General features: G+C 55.3%; 1 protein-coding gene across 1 annotated transcript in view; it reads right to left on the reverse strand.

Annotated features, from left to right (window-relative positions):
* The window catches only part of CDH13 (cadherin 13), a 700,004-nt gene that overhangs the window by 357,082 nt on the left and 324,705 nt on the right, over window positions 1-18,217 (reverse strand). The window contains exon 3 of the mRNA XM_055146163.1: window positions 2,113-2,321. Within this exon, the coding sequence (XP_055002138.1) occupies window positions 2,113-2,321 (209 nt within the window). The remainder of the gene's footprint in view (window positions 1-2,112; window positions 2,322-18,217) is intronic.

Below are 18,217 nucleotides of genomic sequence, written 5' to 3' on the forward strand. Positions count from 1 at the left end.
CACGCACACATACACACACATGCACACACACATATGCACACACCATCAAGCTAACAGACAAAAACAAGAGCTCAGCTGTCCCACGGCCCAGCGCTGTCCAGCAGTGGGGGTTGAGGAGAGAGGGTGGACATGGCAGCCCTGGTTCCGCCCAGGCACACGTCCACGAGCTGTGTTCCACGGTCCCCACCGCGTGTCCACAGGGCATGGGTGGTGGCCCCGGCCTTCATCCCAGCAGCCCCTGCCGCCAGAAGACAGAGTGTCCTGCGTCCCTGGGCTCAGGCGAGTGAGGGAGACGGGACAGTGGGTGGGGGGGGGGGTCGTGGCACTTCGGAGGGTCCCGGGGTGTTGGAACATCAACACCAGGGGCTCGGACACGGCTGTGGCCAGCACTCCTGCGTGTCTACAAGGGCCGGGAGTGGCCGGGCTGGCCCCGGCTCTCCTCCCTGTGGCTCCCGGGGTGAGGAGCGGGCGTGACGCTGCTGTCCGGCCCCAGGCCATCCCAGGGGAGCCCACTGGGACGCCAACGCCCGGCCCACTCTCGGGTCTCCCCCGGGGCCTGCCCTGGCCGGGACCCCGTGGCCCCGTGGCCCCAGAATGCACCCAGGAGCCCGCCGCCATGTAGCACAGCCTACCCCGACTGGACTGTCCACCCCTTCCTCGGCCAGCTGCTCTGCCCTCCCAGGCTTTGGGCTCAGTGGACACTGGGCTCGGCCACACCTCCGCCCTGCTGCTCCCTCCCCTCCCGGCCCCCACACCTGTCACACACTCTCCCCTCTGACCCATGGCCAGTGGCCTCAGCCACGGGGGCTTAAGCCGGGGGGACCCTCCTAGGAAGCCGCGGCAGGATGGCGGTGGGTGTGCGGGCAGAGAAATGTGTCCCCCCCGCGAGTTTCAAGCCAGGGGTCGGGTCTGGCCATGGTCCACTCCTCTGCCAAGAGGGGATTCCTGCCACTGTAGGGGGTCCAGGCCTCGTGGGGCACATGTGAGCAGCCCACTGGGCTTTCTCCAGCCTCTGTGCCTCGTCCCAGGGGCCGGTCTCTCGCTCCTTTGTTCTTCTCTCCCTGCGTCTCTCTCCCCTTGGGGCTGGGCTGGGGCTTCCCACATCTGGGCAGCTCACAAGACTGATTCTCGGGGGCTGGAGCGATAGCACAGCGGGTAGGGCGTTTGCCTTGCACACGGCCGACCCGGGTTCAAATCCCAGCATCCCATATGGTCCCCTGAGCACTGCCAGGAGTAATTTCTGAGTGCAGAGCCAGGAGTAACCCCTGAGCATCGCCGGGTGTGACCCAAAAAGCAAAAAAAAAAAAAAAAAAAAGACCGATTCTCAAAACTCACAGAACGCCCGGCCGGGCGCTGTGTTGCCCGTGTGGCAGGGGTGTGGGGAGGGGGGTGGGCCGCAGCCCGAACGACAGCTGACAAGGTGCTCAGACGGCGCCAAGTGAGAGATGCGGGTAGGGAAGGGGCTTCATCTCTCTGGGCCCCCAGCGCCGGGTCCCTGGCCCCCCCCACCGCTCCCCCTGCAAACGCGACGTCTCTCCTGCCTGCCACGGACCAGCGTGGCCCGAGACGCGCCCAGCAGCCCAGGGACGTTGTCCCAGGCACAGATGAGCCACAGCAGCTCTGTGTCCGCGCCCCGGGCACCCCGCACTCTCGCCCCGGGCACCCCGCACTCTCGCCCCGGGCACCCCACGAGGGCCGGTGCCGCACATTCCGGCTACCGCGGGTTTCCACCAGCGCATCCGTCTCCCACAACAGAGAGAGGGAGGGAGGGAGGGAGGGAGGGAGGGAGGGCCGTGGCCGGGCCTGGAGCTGCCATCACAGCTGGAGGAGGGCCCTGTGCTGCCCCGTGCGTGCTGGCACGGAGTCGGCTCTCTCGGAGTTACCTGGCCCGTGAGGTTCGGTTCCCGGCTTCCTCACCCCAGCGCGTCTCACACTGGGTGTGTGACTTGCAGCAACAGAAGAACCATGAGCGTGACCGACAACCAACCGACACCGCTTGCCCACCTCGGACACACACACACACACACACACACACACACACACACACACACACGCACACACACACACAGTGGCGCTCCTGCTGGGACCCCCCTGCCCCGGTCAGCACAGTACCTGCGAGGAGCCCTGGATCTCTCTCCCGCCGACAATCACGAGCTCGGCCATGTCCTCTGCGTGGGGCGTCCGGGCGTGGACGAACAGAGTCTTGCCCACGGCGCTCACGTTTCGCAGGGCCACCAGGCCGCCCTCGCTGTTCACCCTGAAGTACGGGCTGGAGACCTCATAGCGGAGCTGCTCGTTGCCCTTGCAGTCACTGAAGGTCACTGGCCAAAGAGAGCAGAAGGGAACAGAAGGCGTGACCAGCCGGGCGGATCTGACGCGCCACTTCCCGTGGCCTCCTGCTCCCCCCCGCACGGCCACCAACCACGGTAGGCCAGGAGCGCTGCCAGGCTGACCCCGCCTGGGGCTGACCCTGCCGTGTCCCGAGGCTCTGCCAGAGGCCCGTGGCTTTGGCCACCCGCTCAAATCCTCAGTCAAATCATAGCTCACTTCCGTGTCCAGTAAGACAAGACAGAGACAAGCGGGGCCAGGCTGAGTGGCAGCTGGGGTGACGGGCTGGACGCGCAGGGTGACGCGCAGGGCTGTGACCTAACCTGTGTTTGGGGGGGGGCTGTGCACCCCCGAGAGGGCTGAGCCAGGTGTGGGTTGGGTTCCTGTGCAGAATGGAACTTCCTGGTGCCTCTGAGCCACTAGCCCAGAGCTTGTGTGCCTTTGTCTGGCTCTCAGGGTGGCGTAGGAGAGGGTGAGGGCAGAGTGAGGGTGAAGGCCCTCGCCTGCCTTGATTCTTGGCACCGCATCTGGTTCCGTCGGCCAGAGTGAACCCGAGGACGGGGATGGAGTGACCCTGGGTACCACCAGGTGTGGCCCAGCAACCACGTGTGAGAAACAAGGGAACGGATAATAAGAGCAGCAAGAAAGTCCAAGCGAGCCCAGGGTGGGCCGCTGGGGGCGGCACGGCTGCAGGGTCCAGCTGAGGGTGAGTCTGGGGGTGTTTCTCACAGCGGCAGTGGGCACCCCGGAAGGCGCCCCCGGGAGCAGGGACACTGCCTCAGGGAGCCGTGGCGGGGCTCCCCCGTGGGCGCCCGGCTGGGTAGGACGCACCCCGGCCCAGCTCTCCGCCACTCTGCCTGGCCACCGTCACTCTGCTCCTGTCTCCCGGCCTCACCCCTGCCGCTGGGGCTTCCAGCGCACGTGCTCACCGCTAGCTACCCCTTGCTCCAGCTGCCCCGGAGCGTGCGAATCAGGAAGCCTGGGCTGACGGGTTTTCAGATGCGCCCGAGCCTGCTCCCTAAACACGAAACATTGCCCGCGGGTGCCCTTTCCACCTGGCCGTGGGGGGGTGCAGGGCTGCCCGCGTGGATCTTGGTTTCCTCTGACACCCGTGACCAGTTCCGGGGCAGACAGGGGTCCCGCCTCAGGCTGGCTGAGCCCCGCAGAGAAGCCCGTCACCACCGGGCCAGGCCTGCCCTCTCCCGCCCAGGACTCTGCTGCACATGGGTGGGCTGGAGCCCAGAGGAAGCCGCTGGACCCGGGGTGTCGCCCCACAGTGACGCCGTCCCCAGCTCTGTGTCCAGGGTGTCCTCCTTTCCCGGCCAGGCCTGGCGCAGCGAGGCGGAGGCAGGGGCCCTGCCAGCCTGCGGCTCCGGTGCCCATGGGTAGGTTCCAAGGAAGCTTCCTCAGTTTACCTTTGCCAGCCTGGGTCTGTGAGGGAGCGAGTCACCTGGGGGAGGGGGGACCTGTCCAAACCCCTTTAAACCTCTTTGTCTTCACTGGCAAAGTGGGAAAAAGAAATTCCCAGGCGTCCTCGGAACCAGAGTTCTTTCTGTTTGTTTCGGAGGATGACTCTTGCTCAGGGCTCGCTCCCTCGAGCGGGGGGACCCCAGGTGTGCTCGCACCCTGCCCGCTGGGCTCTCTCCAGCCCCAGTCCCACAGTATGTGAGTCCCCGGCGCACTGACAGCCCCCGGTGTTCTTCATGGGGCCCCGCCCCAGCCTCCCCCGTCTCTCCTGGGCCTGGGCACGAAGGAAGCAGCTGGTTCCTCCGCCCGCACAGATCCCCTCTCCTGGCAGGGTTTTACCTGCCTCCGGGGCCCCTCCACCTCTTTCCAGTCAGGTACCGCGTGCCTGCAGCCTGCTGTTGCCATGGCGACGGCTACTCTCGGCATCTCCGCCAAGGCTAAAGAAGGGGCGTGTTTTGGAGCCAGCCAGGCCCATCTCTGAGTCCTTCCACTTCCCCCGTCTCCTGCGAGGCTGCGGAGGGAGATGATGCACCGAAGGGGTGAAATCACAATATGACAACACCCCGCTCGATGGACTCCGGGAACTTCGGTTCCACAGTGCTCAAAGGACCTGTTCATAAGAAGCACTGCCCACAGACCCCCGCTAACTCCTTCCCTGTGGGAAGGACGCTGCAAGGAGAATGTGCCGTTCCTGAGAATCCTTACACGGGCCTCCAAGGCGGGTTTTGCTTCCGGAGGAATCAAGAGGCCGACTGAGGCTGAAGGAATCGGAAAGACCATGGTCCTCGGGGAGCCCCGCCCTCCCCCGCTGCCCGGCTTCCCTATGCCTGACCCCGCCCTTCACTTTGGTTTTCTTTGAGTGGCCTCACACGATTTTACTTGTTCAGCTGTTGGAACATAATTAAAACAAAGGAACCAAAGTGCAAAAGCACACCTTTGTCCTCGTACGCACCCAGAGACTGGGATGGGTAGCCGGGGCTGGGAAAGGTCGGGCTGGGTGATCTTCCTGTCACTTTAGAGCCTCATTTATCCCAACTCACGCCGGGCTCTGCCTGCGGGGCTTGTCGTTCAGGAGGACTCAGACACCATTCCCAACAGTTACCTGCTATGATCTGGGGGGGCTTCTGCTATTGGAAACGCTACATCTCAAATACATAGTGCTGGCTGGAGAAAGATGCAAATCTCTGCCAAGACACAAACCCAGACCTCGCCAGTGAGAACAAGTTTAGTGCTCTGGAGCACTGTCGTCCTGTTGTTCGTTGATTTGCTCGAGCGGGCACCAGTAACGTCTCCATTGTGAGACTTGTTGTTACTGTTTTTGGCATATCCAATAAGCCACGGGGAGCTCGCCAGGCTCTGCCGTGCGGGCGGGATACTCTCGGCAGCTTTCCGGGCTCTCCGAGAGTTTAGTGCAAGGTTTCTAAATCATGGCTATGAAAATATGACAAATATTTAATCAGATCACAAATAGTCACCACACTCACTCTTCATTTCTCCTTCCTGGGGAAAAAAACCCAAGTATTCTCCAATTATAATCTCGCCTCAAATCTCCTGCTGAAGTTACAGCCGAGGGTGTCTGCTGTGTCACCGTCCCAGCTGCTAACTTCGCCGCTACAACACCAAATCCCGTTCACTTTATTAAACAGAGATGGAGCCAGTGTACAAAGTTTCTGGGGGCAGAATTCCAAGATCAGACTGGGGTGAGACGGAACATTTTATACCTATCAATTAAAAAAAAATATGTTTCTATAGAAACAGCCTCCTAAATAGCTCAGAAGGACTTGAGAAGGATAATTGAAAGGAAAAATTCTAAGAAACAATCACACTTGTGAACAAATATTCCAAACCTCTCTCTGCGGGGGGAAGGGAAGTACCTGTGCGGCTCTAAACCTAGGAAGGGCGGCCTCCCGTGGTTTATAGCTGTGGCATTTAAAATAGCCTCTGGAAAGGAAAAGAAATCTACGCATAATATACTGTACATGGGGATTTATTGGAATCAATTGCACAACATCATCCTTTGAGATAATCTTTGAGCACCCCAGGAGCAGGAAGGGGGAAGAGAGCACTCCCCACTGGTGGGAGAATGCAAATGAGGCCAGTGGCACCACTCAGAGTTTCAATTAGGCTTTCAGCGTGTTTCCACTCAAAATGTCCTCTGGGCTTAATGCAAATGTCACAAAAAGACAAACTTTAGCTGGGAGACAAAACCACAATTGAAATGGGAAGGTTGGCATGTGAATTAAGGGGCTTAATCTTCCCGACCTTGATTTTTATGCTTTTCTCTTTCTCTTTCTTTTGAATATGGTTCTGGGGATGAACCTCCACAGAAAGGCAGAGATTTCTTACCGTCTAGAAAATATGTGAGGGAGCAAATTAAGCTGTGTTATGATCCCGGGAAGTAGGGAAAATGCAGATGGATTGAAATTTATCTGCACGATGTGGAGCGGCCCGGCTTCCGGAGATAAGTTGGAGCGGATGGATGGAATTGGTGCCATTCTCGTGAGCGCTCTGGGGTCAGGCTGGGACGCATGCACTCACAGTGGGGACGGGCAAGTGATCTGGAAGCTTCCGTGATTCACAGAGTGTGTCCATGCTGGTGGGGAGACTGGGTTCCCACAGAATGTCTGCTCTGTGTGGCTGTTTAGGGATGTGACCCCCCACCCCGACACACGGGGGGCAGCAGCGCTGTCTGTGGGCTGCTACACAGTAGCAGAGCCGTCGTGTGTCGCTCCCCAAAGGTCCTGGTCTGAGCTGCAGCGCAGCCCATGCCGTTGGTGGGACTATTCTAATATAACGACCAATGGGCCAACTGGCCTGCGAGAGACAGTGCCTTGGTCCAGAGCGTAAACTGGCCGCCCCCGTGTCCCTGCCCTTCTGCTGGCATCCTTGGCCTCCTGGCCTGGTTAGTGAGGCGGAATCCAATCTCCCCATCAGCAGGAAGGACGTTCAGACGGGCTGTTCTGCAGAGTCTCTGCTGGGGCGTGGAGAGCAATGGCTCTCTGACAATTAACGCAACACTTGGTTCCTCAGCCTCAGACGGCCTCTCTCCGGGACGCAGACCGTCCCTTAATTGCTTTTCACATCCCCCAGTTCCCCACTGGTGTCTCCAGGCACAAACTTCCTTTAAAAGCGCTCACGGGCTCCAGAGGCCCCCGGACTTGGCCAGATGACAGAGACCAGAAGCATTTCCTCCACTTTCCCTGATCCGCTTTATTTCGCGAGCACACGCGTCAATCACATTTTCATTCGCACGTTCAGCCTCACCCCTGCTTTGGGTCAGCTCCCGGAGGACACTCCCTCCGGCCTGGCTGGCCTCCGCTGCTGCAACCCGGCAGCCTCATTGAGCTGGCGTCGGTACTTTCATCCACAGAGCTGCAGAGGGCTCGGGGCCGCTACCTAATCCCGATGGGTGATCCCGGCGCCCCGTGTCACCCCCAAATTCTTGGGAGATTGGCTGGGTGCAGAATGCACATAAAATGGGCTGTTTACCGGCTTGCGCGCCAACTCCTTGATCAAAACCGAGCCTGAACTCTGCCCGGTCATCATCATGAATGATTCCAGCAAGGGAGCTTCGGCACGAACCTATTTTTGCCTTGCAAACCCTCAAGGGCTTCCTCTTGGAAAGAGACAGAGCCCACATCTGCTTGCAGTGGGGTTTTCTCTGCCTACTATTAAAAACTGCTAGCTCTGAATCTCGACTTTCCTGTCAAGGTCTGACATTTTCCTCTTGCAACAGTTTCTTTAAATCATGGAGGGTTGTTTTCTTTAAAAAAATTTTTTTTTGCTGGGCACTGTCTATTCCAGGATGGTTATAATCACTATGAATCTGTATTTCAAATTAGAATGACTTTAAATGGCACAGCGCCCGACACAGTACATACGCAGCCCTGCCTGTTTGTGGAATGAATAAATAGATCTGCAACTTGGCAGCTAAGCAAATTTGAAACTTCCCAAACAACACTGAGAACGAGGGCCCCAAACGCATGTGGAAATGGGAGTACGTTCGATTTGAGAACCACCCGATCAGCAAAACAGAAGTCGCAGATTTGAAAGCATGACGAATCACCGAGTTTGATTCACAGAGATCTCTGCTCAGAGTTCTCCATCACCAACCGGCCCCGCCACGGGCCTCAGTTTCTTATTATCGAGCAGTTGTGCTCGCACCTCCCCCTCCCGAATAGGATGTGTAGGGCGAGTAGTGGTGAGGGGATGAGTCCCGCCCGGTGTTCCCCCATGTTGGCCTGGCCACTGTCCAGACAGCTGCAGCAGAGTGTCCCGGCTGACCCGAGGCTGAAAGTCAGCCTTCGTTGTGGTTGTGACGTGGGGGGTGCCCGGGAAGTTCTGCTGTTTCCCAAGTTAGCGCATGGCTCCGACGGGGAGGAAGGCCCCTCTCAGGGGAGAATGACTCTGCAGATTCTCGTTGGGAGATGCAGGCCTGTGGACAGGGGACGTGTCTTGGTGTTGCTAGTCCAGTCCAACTGCTCTGTAGCTCGGGGAGGGATGAGGCTCTCCCACAAGTTCAAAGATGCACAGAGCACAGACGTCTTGGCTGACCTTCAGGATTCTCCCTTCCGTTCCTCCGAATAACTGTTAGCATCAGTGGTGGCCTGGCCAATCCACTCCTAAGGGGAACACAGCCTGCTTTTTCTCGGGTGCGACGAAGGCCAGAGCTACTAATGTGTATTTTGGGTGTGTTTAGGTGCTCATGGTCTTTAGGGTTCTAGGAGGCATTTGAGAAGCAGCCTTTACACTGGTGGGCAGATGAGAGGAACGTTTGGCCTGAGCTTCCCAAGAACATTAGTCAAAAAAGAGGCAATGGGGCTAGAGGCTTACAGCTTTTTTACCTTTTTTTTACCTTACAGCTTTTTTTTACCTTACAGCTGGTAAGGTGCTTGCCTTGCATGCGGCCAACTTGGTTTGACCCCTGGCATCCCATACGAGCATTGCCAGGAGTGATTCTTGGGCACAGAGCCAGGAGTAGCCCCTGAGCATCCCTGGGTGTGAGGTATGCCGAAACAAAAAACAGCAACAAAAGGAGACCAGGAGAGGAATTCCCGGGAGGGAAACCTGAATTCCTGTGAGATTCTCAGGAGTTTTCTATAAATAACTGAAATAAAACCCAAGGGAGGCAGGTAGGATGAGGTTCCAGAAATGTGCTGTGTGGTGAGAAATTAATGTTTGTATGACCTCACAGTTACCCAAGGGCTGGAGAAGGCTGAGGAAATTTGTGTTACAATTTGAAAGCACTAATTTTTTCTGGATGAAATAATTGCATTGTCACTGGATAATTTCAAGTAGAATGTAAATAATTGTTCAGTAGGAATATTATGGAAGAGATTCTGGTGCCGAACGATAGCTTTTAAAAATCATGAACTTATGTTATTCAAAATCTCAACAGATCCACTCAAAACTAAAGCATAGTATGTTCAACTAAAAGATGTAAAAGAAACAGCAATGAGGTCTAAACGCCAAGAATCAAGTGGGATAAGACATACTATCTGCCTCCATGACACCCAGTGTCTAGAACGTCAGCCATATAATCATGTGGAAGCTTCCTGTGAAAGGATAGGTTCCATTTCTTCATCAGGTCAAAGATCAAACAGGTACCATAGGGTAGAAGTTACAAGCACTCAGGAGAAAGTTGGCAGGTGGGCATGAGTTACCAGAAGTATGCAAGGTGAAGGATTATCAACAAGTTTATCTCACTCTTACCGAGGAGTTGTGTTCTCTAAAAAGTGCCTAGAAAGCAAGTTTCTGTATAAATTTTCTACATTCTATTATACAATTTAATGTATTCTTCCAGACAATGTTTTGGCCTTAAGTCATAATTAAATCACAGTTAAGAGTGTAGAAACACATTAGGAACGTTTGAAGGGATAAATTCACTTTGGGGGTAAAACCTAATGTTAATCTATAGCCAAATAGTAAAAGTATGAAAATCATGCAGGCCAACTTTTAGATTGGTTACGAAGCTTTGAAGCTCGAATTCAAGCGGTGCGCCTCTCCAGCGTGCAAAGGTAAGCACCACGCTCTCGTCTGGACTCAGTCTCTTTCCGAAACTCCCTTGGAAGATCAACTGTTCTCTCACTAAACTCCCAGAGACGCTGTGACTTTTAGAAGGAATGAAAAGGGTTTGGAGAGGCAGGTAGAAGGGGAGTAGCAGTAAGAACCCAACATGTGGAAAGAAATTAAAATGTCCAAGTAAGCAAACAAACAAAAATCCTGCAAACCAAGTCTTTGGGGAATGTATGTTGAAATAGATGAGTAAGGTGCTACTGAGAATATAGATGACGTAGTTCTCGCTCCTAGAGCACTTATAATCGAGAATTTGTAGCAGTACTTAGTAAACAATGACCTGGAAACATCCAAATCTGGAAGCGAAAATTAAGTTCTGCTGAAAGGAGAAACTACTGCTAAGATTTGAACACAGCATTGGAAAATGGGTGGTATCAAAATGCAATAAATACTGTCTTCCCTGGTCTTTAAATGGTGGTAGCTCAGCAGTTTTGCAGAAGAGGGAACGAAGGGACCTGGAGAGGCTGAGTGCTCACGGGGCACAGGCTAGTGGCGACAGTGGGGGTCTAACCCTGTCGCCAAGAGTTCTCACTAGACACAGGTTAGTGATGGAAGCGGGGGTCTAACCGAGTCTCGCCAACACCCCACCTTTCCCAGTACCATCCTGTGTCTTAATCACTAAACTTAAACATTATCCAAAAATTAGTTAGTGGGGAAACAGTTTTTGACATATTAAACCAATATTCATTGGTTTAGAACCCCAAGCTAAATATTATTATATATATTTAAGAGTCCCAACCTTTTTGATCCTCAAAAAAAAAAATCAGATTGTCCAGTATCCAAATTCTGTGACATACTGAAGTGTGTTTTATGATAACCAAGCATTTACCAAGACACTTTTCCACACTAGTTGACTCCAATTCAGAGAGTTTTGATGGCTGTGGGCTCAAGGCTCACAGGAACACCCTGAGAAATGCACCAAGGAAGCCTGGACAGTCAAGTCACTACAGAACCACAGGGGCGCTGGTGGCCCAGGAGTGACAGCCCGAGTCACTTAAATCCCTTGAGTCACTTCTACAACACTTGAAAGGTTCCCTAGATGTCAGGAACGGGACCAAACAACACTCTCCTTAATTCTCCAGCTGTTTCATGAATGCAGTGTGTGGTAGTTAAGACATGATTAAGAAAGTATCATCGGGCCACACATCTGGAAGTGGCAAAGCAGAACGGTGTCTTCTGTCAAGGATCCTGTCCCTGGGGGGGATGGTCAGAGGTGAGGACCACTCCGAGGTGGAATCCCCAGTCGATGAAAGCTTGTCCGGGAGCACTGGGAGGGGCAGGAAGCGAGCCAGCCTGTGCCTGGAGTCGAGCGAGCAGACTGAGCATGGGAATCTCGGACAATGGGCTTAACTCCCCGTGGGGGGACACCTGGGAGCGGAAGCTGGGCGAGCACGGGGGTCAGACTCGGAACTCACGGGCGCGGAAGGAGGCCTGGGAAGCCCGACTCTGAGCGGGGCCAGCTCTCACGCAACCCCAGAACACCCGAAGCATCGCCAAGAGTCGTGACTAAGGCTTTGAAGGACGGTGACAGAAGGGCTCCGTGTGGGTCTGCTGTCTTCAGCTGGCTGGACGGTATCTTTTACTTTCTTTGTGTTTGGGGGCAGGGGTGCGTGGAGGGGAGCAAGGGGCGGAGGGGGCAGCAATGCTCAGGGGTTACTCCTAGCTCTGTGCTGAGGAATCACTCCTGGTGGTGCTCAGGGGACCATATGGGATGCCGGGGATCGAACTTGGGTCGGCAGCATGCAAGGCAAGTGCTCTAACCCCTGTACTGTTGCTCGGCCCAGCTGGGCGTATCGTTGACCAAAGACCTGGGGTGGCGGGGGGGGGGGTGCTGCAGCCTTGTCTTAACATTCTCCCACAGACGATCACAAATCCCCAGATCACAGCAAACAAACGACCAGAAGAGGAAGGTGAAGACATAATAGCATGGAGGCTTGACATAAGTTTCCAGAAGAGTTTGACCCGGCCCGTGATCCCAAGGCCGCGTGCTCGTCTGCAGAGACAGGGTTGTCTCACCCAGATCCAGGGGCTCTAGAGACATTTGCAGGAAGCAGCAGTGTCAGGGGCTGCAGGCCAGAGTTGGAGGCATCCATGGGGGGCCCTTCTCGGGGGTGGGCCCAATGGGCCACAAGCTCCGTAGCCTGAAGCTAACAGCAGGATGCCAGTTAAGTTGCCACAGACCCGCTGTCCACACCCTCGCCATGTCCTCTTGCCCTGTCCCGGCCATCCCGGGAGGCCACTGCGATCAAAGGCCCCTAAAGCAGTATCTCGCTTGAATGGTGCCAACTGGGGGTAGAGACACTTGTGATGGTACTTGAGGGTCCGGCGCCAGGCATGAAGCCCGAGGCTCACACGTGAAAGGCCCGTGCTGACCGCTTGAGCCGGCCCCCATCTCTCTGGCTCGACTGAGGGCCCGCCCTGGCGAGAACTGGCCAGCAACATCACCAGTGAACTCCTTTTTGGTTGTAACCAATTAATTCCTCACCTCCTCCCTAATTGCAGTGGATGAGTCGCTCACCAGCTGTGATTACAAATTGGTTCTGTCTAGTTGACAAGACCTTATCAGGAAATTAAAATAAGATGATCTGGCTTACAATGCATGCGGCACAATTAATTCCTGTGTGCCTATATGGGCTTCTGATGTAAGCAAGGGAACGATCGGCCCCGTAGGTCAGGCCAATTCATCCTCCAGGTGCCAGGAGGCTTGGCGGCGGCCCCGCCATATGGCAGCGTCTCGAGCCGCAGCCTCGTGGGGACGCGCGAAGGTGCGTGCCAGGAGTGTGGAGTCGGCCGGCGGAGGGGCCCCACTTCCCAGCAATCTCCCCACTTAACAACAACAGCCGCGCTCATTCCCCTCAGCAGCGCGCGCTGGGGTGGCTATAGGCTCGCGCGCTGCGTTCTGGAGCATTCTGGGAAGCTCCCCCAGCCAACGTGAATCACCGCTTCCCAGCAGAAGCAGCGACTCTGCAGCTGAATGTTGATGTGGCTCTCCGGTCTGCCCCCGGGGCTGGGGAAGGCGCCCCCAGGTCTGCGGAGCAGCCCCTAGCTCAGACCCCGTCAAGCCTGGCGTTCCCGAGGGTCGCTGCTGGTGCTTTTTCTCTGTGTGTCTGCACAGAGTCTGAGCTGGAGCTGGGGCATATGGGCCCGCACAACTGATCGTCATAATCACGCAGCCCAGATGTTTCCAGAAATGTAGCCTGAGAATCCTAAAATGGGCTCTTGCCGCAGACACTGCAGAGAAAGGACCTTCCCGACATGTGGGTTCAGGTACGATCCCTGGGGCCACGACTCCAGGTTTCCTGGGAAAATACCAGGCAGGAGGAAATAACATTTCCCCCCTTCCTTTAACAAAACATAGGAACTACAAAGCTATAACTGGGGGCTGGAGCGATAGCACAGCGGGTAGAGCGTTTGCCTTGCACGTGGCCAACCCGGGTTCGAATCCCAGCATCCCATATGGTCCCCTGAGCACTGCCAGGGGTGATTCCTGAGTGCAGAGCCAGGAGTAACCCCTGAGCATTGCCAGGTGTGACCCAAAAAACAAAACAAAACAAAAAAGCTGTAACTGTTACTGTTCCATTGGTGACCGAATCGAGCCATTTGGGAGGGAAGGCTGAACCCGGACTGCAAATAGGCTTTTATCGCACACTCGGCCTATGACGTTATTTTGCACATGCATTTGTTACTTGGTCTGGCTTGATTCTGGGGGCCCACCCCGGTGGTGATGGGAACCCCCAGGGCCACCCCTAGTGGTGCTTGAAAGGCCGTCTGCGGTACCAGGGATGAGGCCTGGGGTTTGTGTATACTGAGCCTCCTTCACACTTCTCCCCAGTTCCCACATGTTACTTTAATGGGCAATTAAAAAAAAAACCCCTGGAGAGAAATGGCATATGCATTAATTCACCATCCCAGCCCTCCCTCCCCTTGCTCAGTCACCACGCAATTTGATGGCTATTCTAGCATATTTGCAAAATATATTCACATACACGATGCAACCGATAACTTTGCTCTTAGATCTATGCACTTTTTATTTCAGGTCAGATGGATTTACTTCATCCTTTCCCACAACTGCATAATACTTTTAATTTGGGTGTGCCCTCCCTGGGACAGCTCGTCTGGTGTTCCGTAATTCCTGGCTGTCGAGCAGTAAATAGCTGCTTGTGCAGGTATTTTTCTCTTCCAAGGAACTGCTGATTCACAAGAAACGTCCATTTCAAATTTAGTTAGACACGGACAAATCATCCACCAGAAAGGTTTCATCGATCTGGACTTTAATCCAAAGTATATTAGCTTTTGCTTTTCTCACACTAACAGTGAATCCCAGGTTGCCGTTTCGGGTCACGTGGGAAAGAAATGTGAGCTGCTGATTTGCATATCTTTGATGAACAATGGGGTCGTGAGTTATCTCAGAGCACTGGCTCTTTGCGCTTCCTGTTCTGGGGCCGTCTTGGCCAGCAGGCCCAGGAGGTCCAGCCGCTCCCCCTCACTCTCGCTGTTTCGAGACTGAGCTTCCGGGAGGAAGGGCCCACCTGTTTGCCTTGTTTCTGCTGCTCTGCGGAGCCCGGCCTGTGCCTTGAGCAGTGAGTTACGCTTCCCTGGACGGGGCCCACGTTCCTTCTACTCGTACCCAGCTGCTGCTCAGTTCCTACCTCCATAGAGGGAACAACGCGACGTCCTCCTCTGGGTCCCCTCCCCACAGTCCCAGGACCCTTCCCCAAGCCGGAATGATGCTCCCGCTTTACCGAGGCGGGACTGGCCGGGAAGCCTCGAGTATCCGGCTCTGACCCACAGCACACTCGAGCACGCAGTCTGCGCTCCGGAGTCTTTTCTTCACAGAGAGGATCTCCTCGGGCCCTCACTGAGACTCTAATCCCGGGGCTAAAGACCGGCCTTCCGGGGCGTGTAGAGAGCCTCTGGCCTCAGCGGGAGACGCGTCTCTGTCGCCTGGCCTGGGGACTTGAGGCGCGGAGCCTCGGGAACTGAATTCAAGCTCACACAGGCAATGCGGCCAGCTGAGAGCAATGCAGAGCGCGCACTCGGGCCAGCTTAGAACACCCGTCCCCCCACCACCACCCCGGGCCAGGAGTTACAGCCTGCAGCCCGTGACCCACCGCCTGTTTTTGTGTGTCAGATTTCTGCGGAACATGACAACACTATTTGTTTACAAACTGCCCCCAGCTTCTTCTGCTTTCCCAGCACTTTACACCGGCGGGTCAGGGGAAAATAGAATAAACGGTTTTCAAAGCAGCCTGCAGCGAAGGCAGGAACACGAGCCGCTGTAGTTTCTCACTCCCTACACCGCGACACCACACGCCCCACCCGTGGCCCACGCGTGGATGTGGTTCAATGAATATACATCGCAGCACTGGGGTCAGTGTCCTAAATCCAACGCTATAAAATTATGATTTTTTAGCCAGTGTGACATCTGCTGCTGCTTTGACTGGGGGGGCACTGCTGGTGGGTCGCCAGGACGTCTCGGCAGCCTGGCACGGACGGCCCCACGGCCTGCAGGTTGTGGGACAGGCTCCCGCCCAAACGCAGAACAGACTCGCAAGGGAGACGGTCCTGTTCACAGCCTGAGATACTTAGAACCTACCCCGGGCTCAAAGAAATCTGCCGAATCCTGCCGCTGCCCCCCCCCCCCCCCCCCAATGTTCAAGCGACCGACTTTAAATCACCTCAGTCTAAGGTTCACCGCCAAGGGTGCCCGCCTGATTCCGTTATCAGCTACAAACAAACCCAGCCCACAGAGCCGGGGAAGTGACTCACAGACGCTTGGCTAAATGTTATCTCAGGGTCTACGCATTCCCTTTAATTTTCCAAAATAAAATCTGCTGGGAGGTATTTTCCACTCCAAATAGAATCTCAAGCGGCTTCACTTCTTAAACACACTTTAAAAATTCATTATCTGCAGGCATTAAGGATATGGACAAGCACTCATGGAGATGAGCCGGGAGGAGCAGAGACGATTGTTGGCGTCGCTCTTCTGGTGTCTCTGAAGCAATAATTTAATTTAGAACCAAGAAATTAACCAAGAATCATGCTTTTGATCAAGTTCACACACAAAACTGTTTGTTTTCAAGCTCTGTTTCCCACACTAAAGTCATCTGTCTTCTTTTAATGTGATTTGTCATTAAGTTCTGTTTCTTTTTCTTTCGGGGCTTCTGTTGTTATTTTCTTAAAAATGATTAAAATGTCTGATTTTTCTGCACTCTTCAAGTGAATCCACTTGAAAATTCAGCTTCCTGGAAAGTGAAGGGGGAGTTATTCAGCCCGAAGGTAGCGGGGGGTAGTGAGTTTGTTTTGTTTTATTTTTCTGATGAGGATTCAGCTCATTAGCGAGGAGCAAAGCACTGTTTCTCCGAAAAAAGGGAAGAAGAAAGACAGAAGCCTAAACTTCTCCATCGAGCCGCCCTGGATCGCTGGAAAGAGAAGGACATTCTGTGTACAACGTCCCGGCAAGTGCAGTAACTCAGACCCGCGCTGTGTTTAAATTGCGGTGCACATTTCCTTGGTGATTTTGCATCGAATGATTTCCTGGATTCTTACTCAATGCCTCTTAAGCCTGGAAATCATTGATCTAAGCCTTTCTTTCAGCATTCAAACGGTCCTGAGTGAAAAGGGCTCATTTTTAGGCAAGGCCGGTCCAGAGAGGAAATCTGGTGAAATAGACACGAGTGGGTGAGAAGTGACGGGCCAGTGAGGCAAGTCACACACGCCTTATGAGCCTCTTTCACAGCATTACTAGCGGCTAGGACGAATAGAACAGCGGTGTCCCCCCGCTGCCTCTGAGGACAGGGGTCCCTGGGGAGGGGTCCCGGCCTCTCCTGGGCTGTGGGCGAGGGTTAGACCCAGGGTTAGGCAGGCGCGCTGCGGAGGCAAAGGTTACCTGGCCGATGAATTCAAGCAAGGTGTGAGGCGGCCCCGGAGCAGGGAGGGGGGGATGGCAGAGCTGGAGACATGGGGAAGGTCCGGACGTTCTGTCCCACAGAGGTTCCGAGCCTGCCGGGGCGTCTGCCTTGTCTCACAGAGGTGCAAGGGTGAGGCTGTGCGCAGGGGTGTGTGTGTGTGTGTGTGTGTGTGTGTGTGTGTGTGTGTGTGTGTGTGTGTGTGTGCTTTCATCAAGGGTGCGCACCTGTGCAGTTTTTTAGGGGAGGGTGTGTACGGGACACGCTTCTTGCAGCCTGGTGGGGCTGGCACGCCGACCCTGCCCCCTGGCAACTGGAGCTTATGCAGGAGGGGCCTTTGGATTCCTACCCCCCAGAGAAGCCAGAGGGCCCCCCCAGCTACCCACCTCCCAGAGGCAAGCGGGGCCCTGGGCACCTGCTTCCCATTTCCTGTTTATTCGGCCCTTTCCGGGGGCCTGGCATGGACGGATATTGCAGGAATCATCCCAATATCTTCTGTTTGCTCTTCTACTACTCCCCCATTTGACAGATGAAGACACTGAGTCAAAGGGGCCGTGATCAGGGTGAAGTGACGCCCGAGTGACAGGAACAGGAGCTGGGCTCCGAGGGAGACAGCCAGCGGCCAGGGCAAAGCTCTTCCCGCTTCGCTTTGCTGGCCTGCACCCACCAGCCGGACTCTGCGACACGAGAGCCTTCTGTAACAGAGTACTCAGAACCGGGTTGAGTCTGGGCCGGGGAGGCTTCAAGGGCATCTAAACTTCCCCGCCAGGGTGAGGAGGACCAGCACTGGCCGAGGACAATGGGAACGGCAACCTTCCCCCAGTGGACGCGTCTGGTCTGGCTGTCCCGTCCTCTCTGACTCCACGGAGACTCTCTCCAGGGAGCCCTGCACCAGCACCGTGGTAGCGGATTGTCCAGGAGAGGATGTTTTTGTTTTAGAAAATAATCGGAGAGGGGGCTGGAGCGATAGCACAGCGGGTAGGGCGTTTGCCTTGCACTCGGCCGACCCGGGTTCGATTCCCAGCATCCCATATGGTCCCCCAGCACTGCCAGGGGTGATTCCTGAGTGCAGAGCCAGGAGTAACCCCTGTGCATCGCCAGGTGTGACCCAAAAATAAAAAAAAAGAAAAGAATCGGAGAGGGGCTGGAGCGATAGCATAGCAGGTAGGGCATTTGCCTTGCACGTGGCCAACCTGGGTTCTAATCCCAGCATCCCATATGGTCCCCTGAGCACCGCCAGGAATCATTCCTGAGTGCAGAGCCAGGAGGAACCCCTGTGCATTGCCAGGTGTGACCCAAAAACCAAAAAAAAAAAGAAAGAAAGAAAATAATCGGAGAAACTACAAAGGCAAAACAGGAGGTGGTGGTGGGGGAGGCAGAAGGAATAGCCCCCCCGGGGAGGGGGCAGGGTTCCTCCTGATTAAAATTTGAAAAGAACA

Source organism: Sorex araneus, chromosome 8 (genome assembly GCF_027595985.1).
Source record: "Sorex araneus isolate mSorAra2 chromosome 8, mSorAra2.pri, whole genome shotgun sequence".
NCBI lineage: Eukaryota > Metazoa > Chordata > Mammalia > Eulipotyphla > Soricidae > Sorex > Sorex araneus.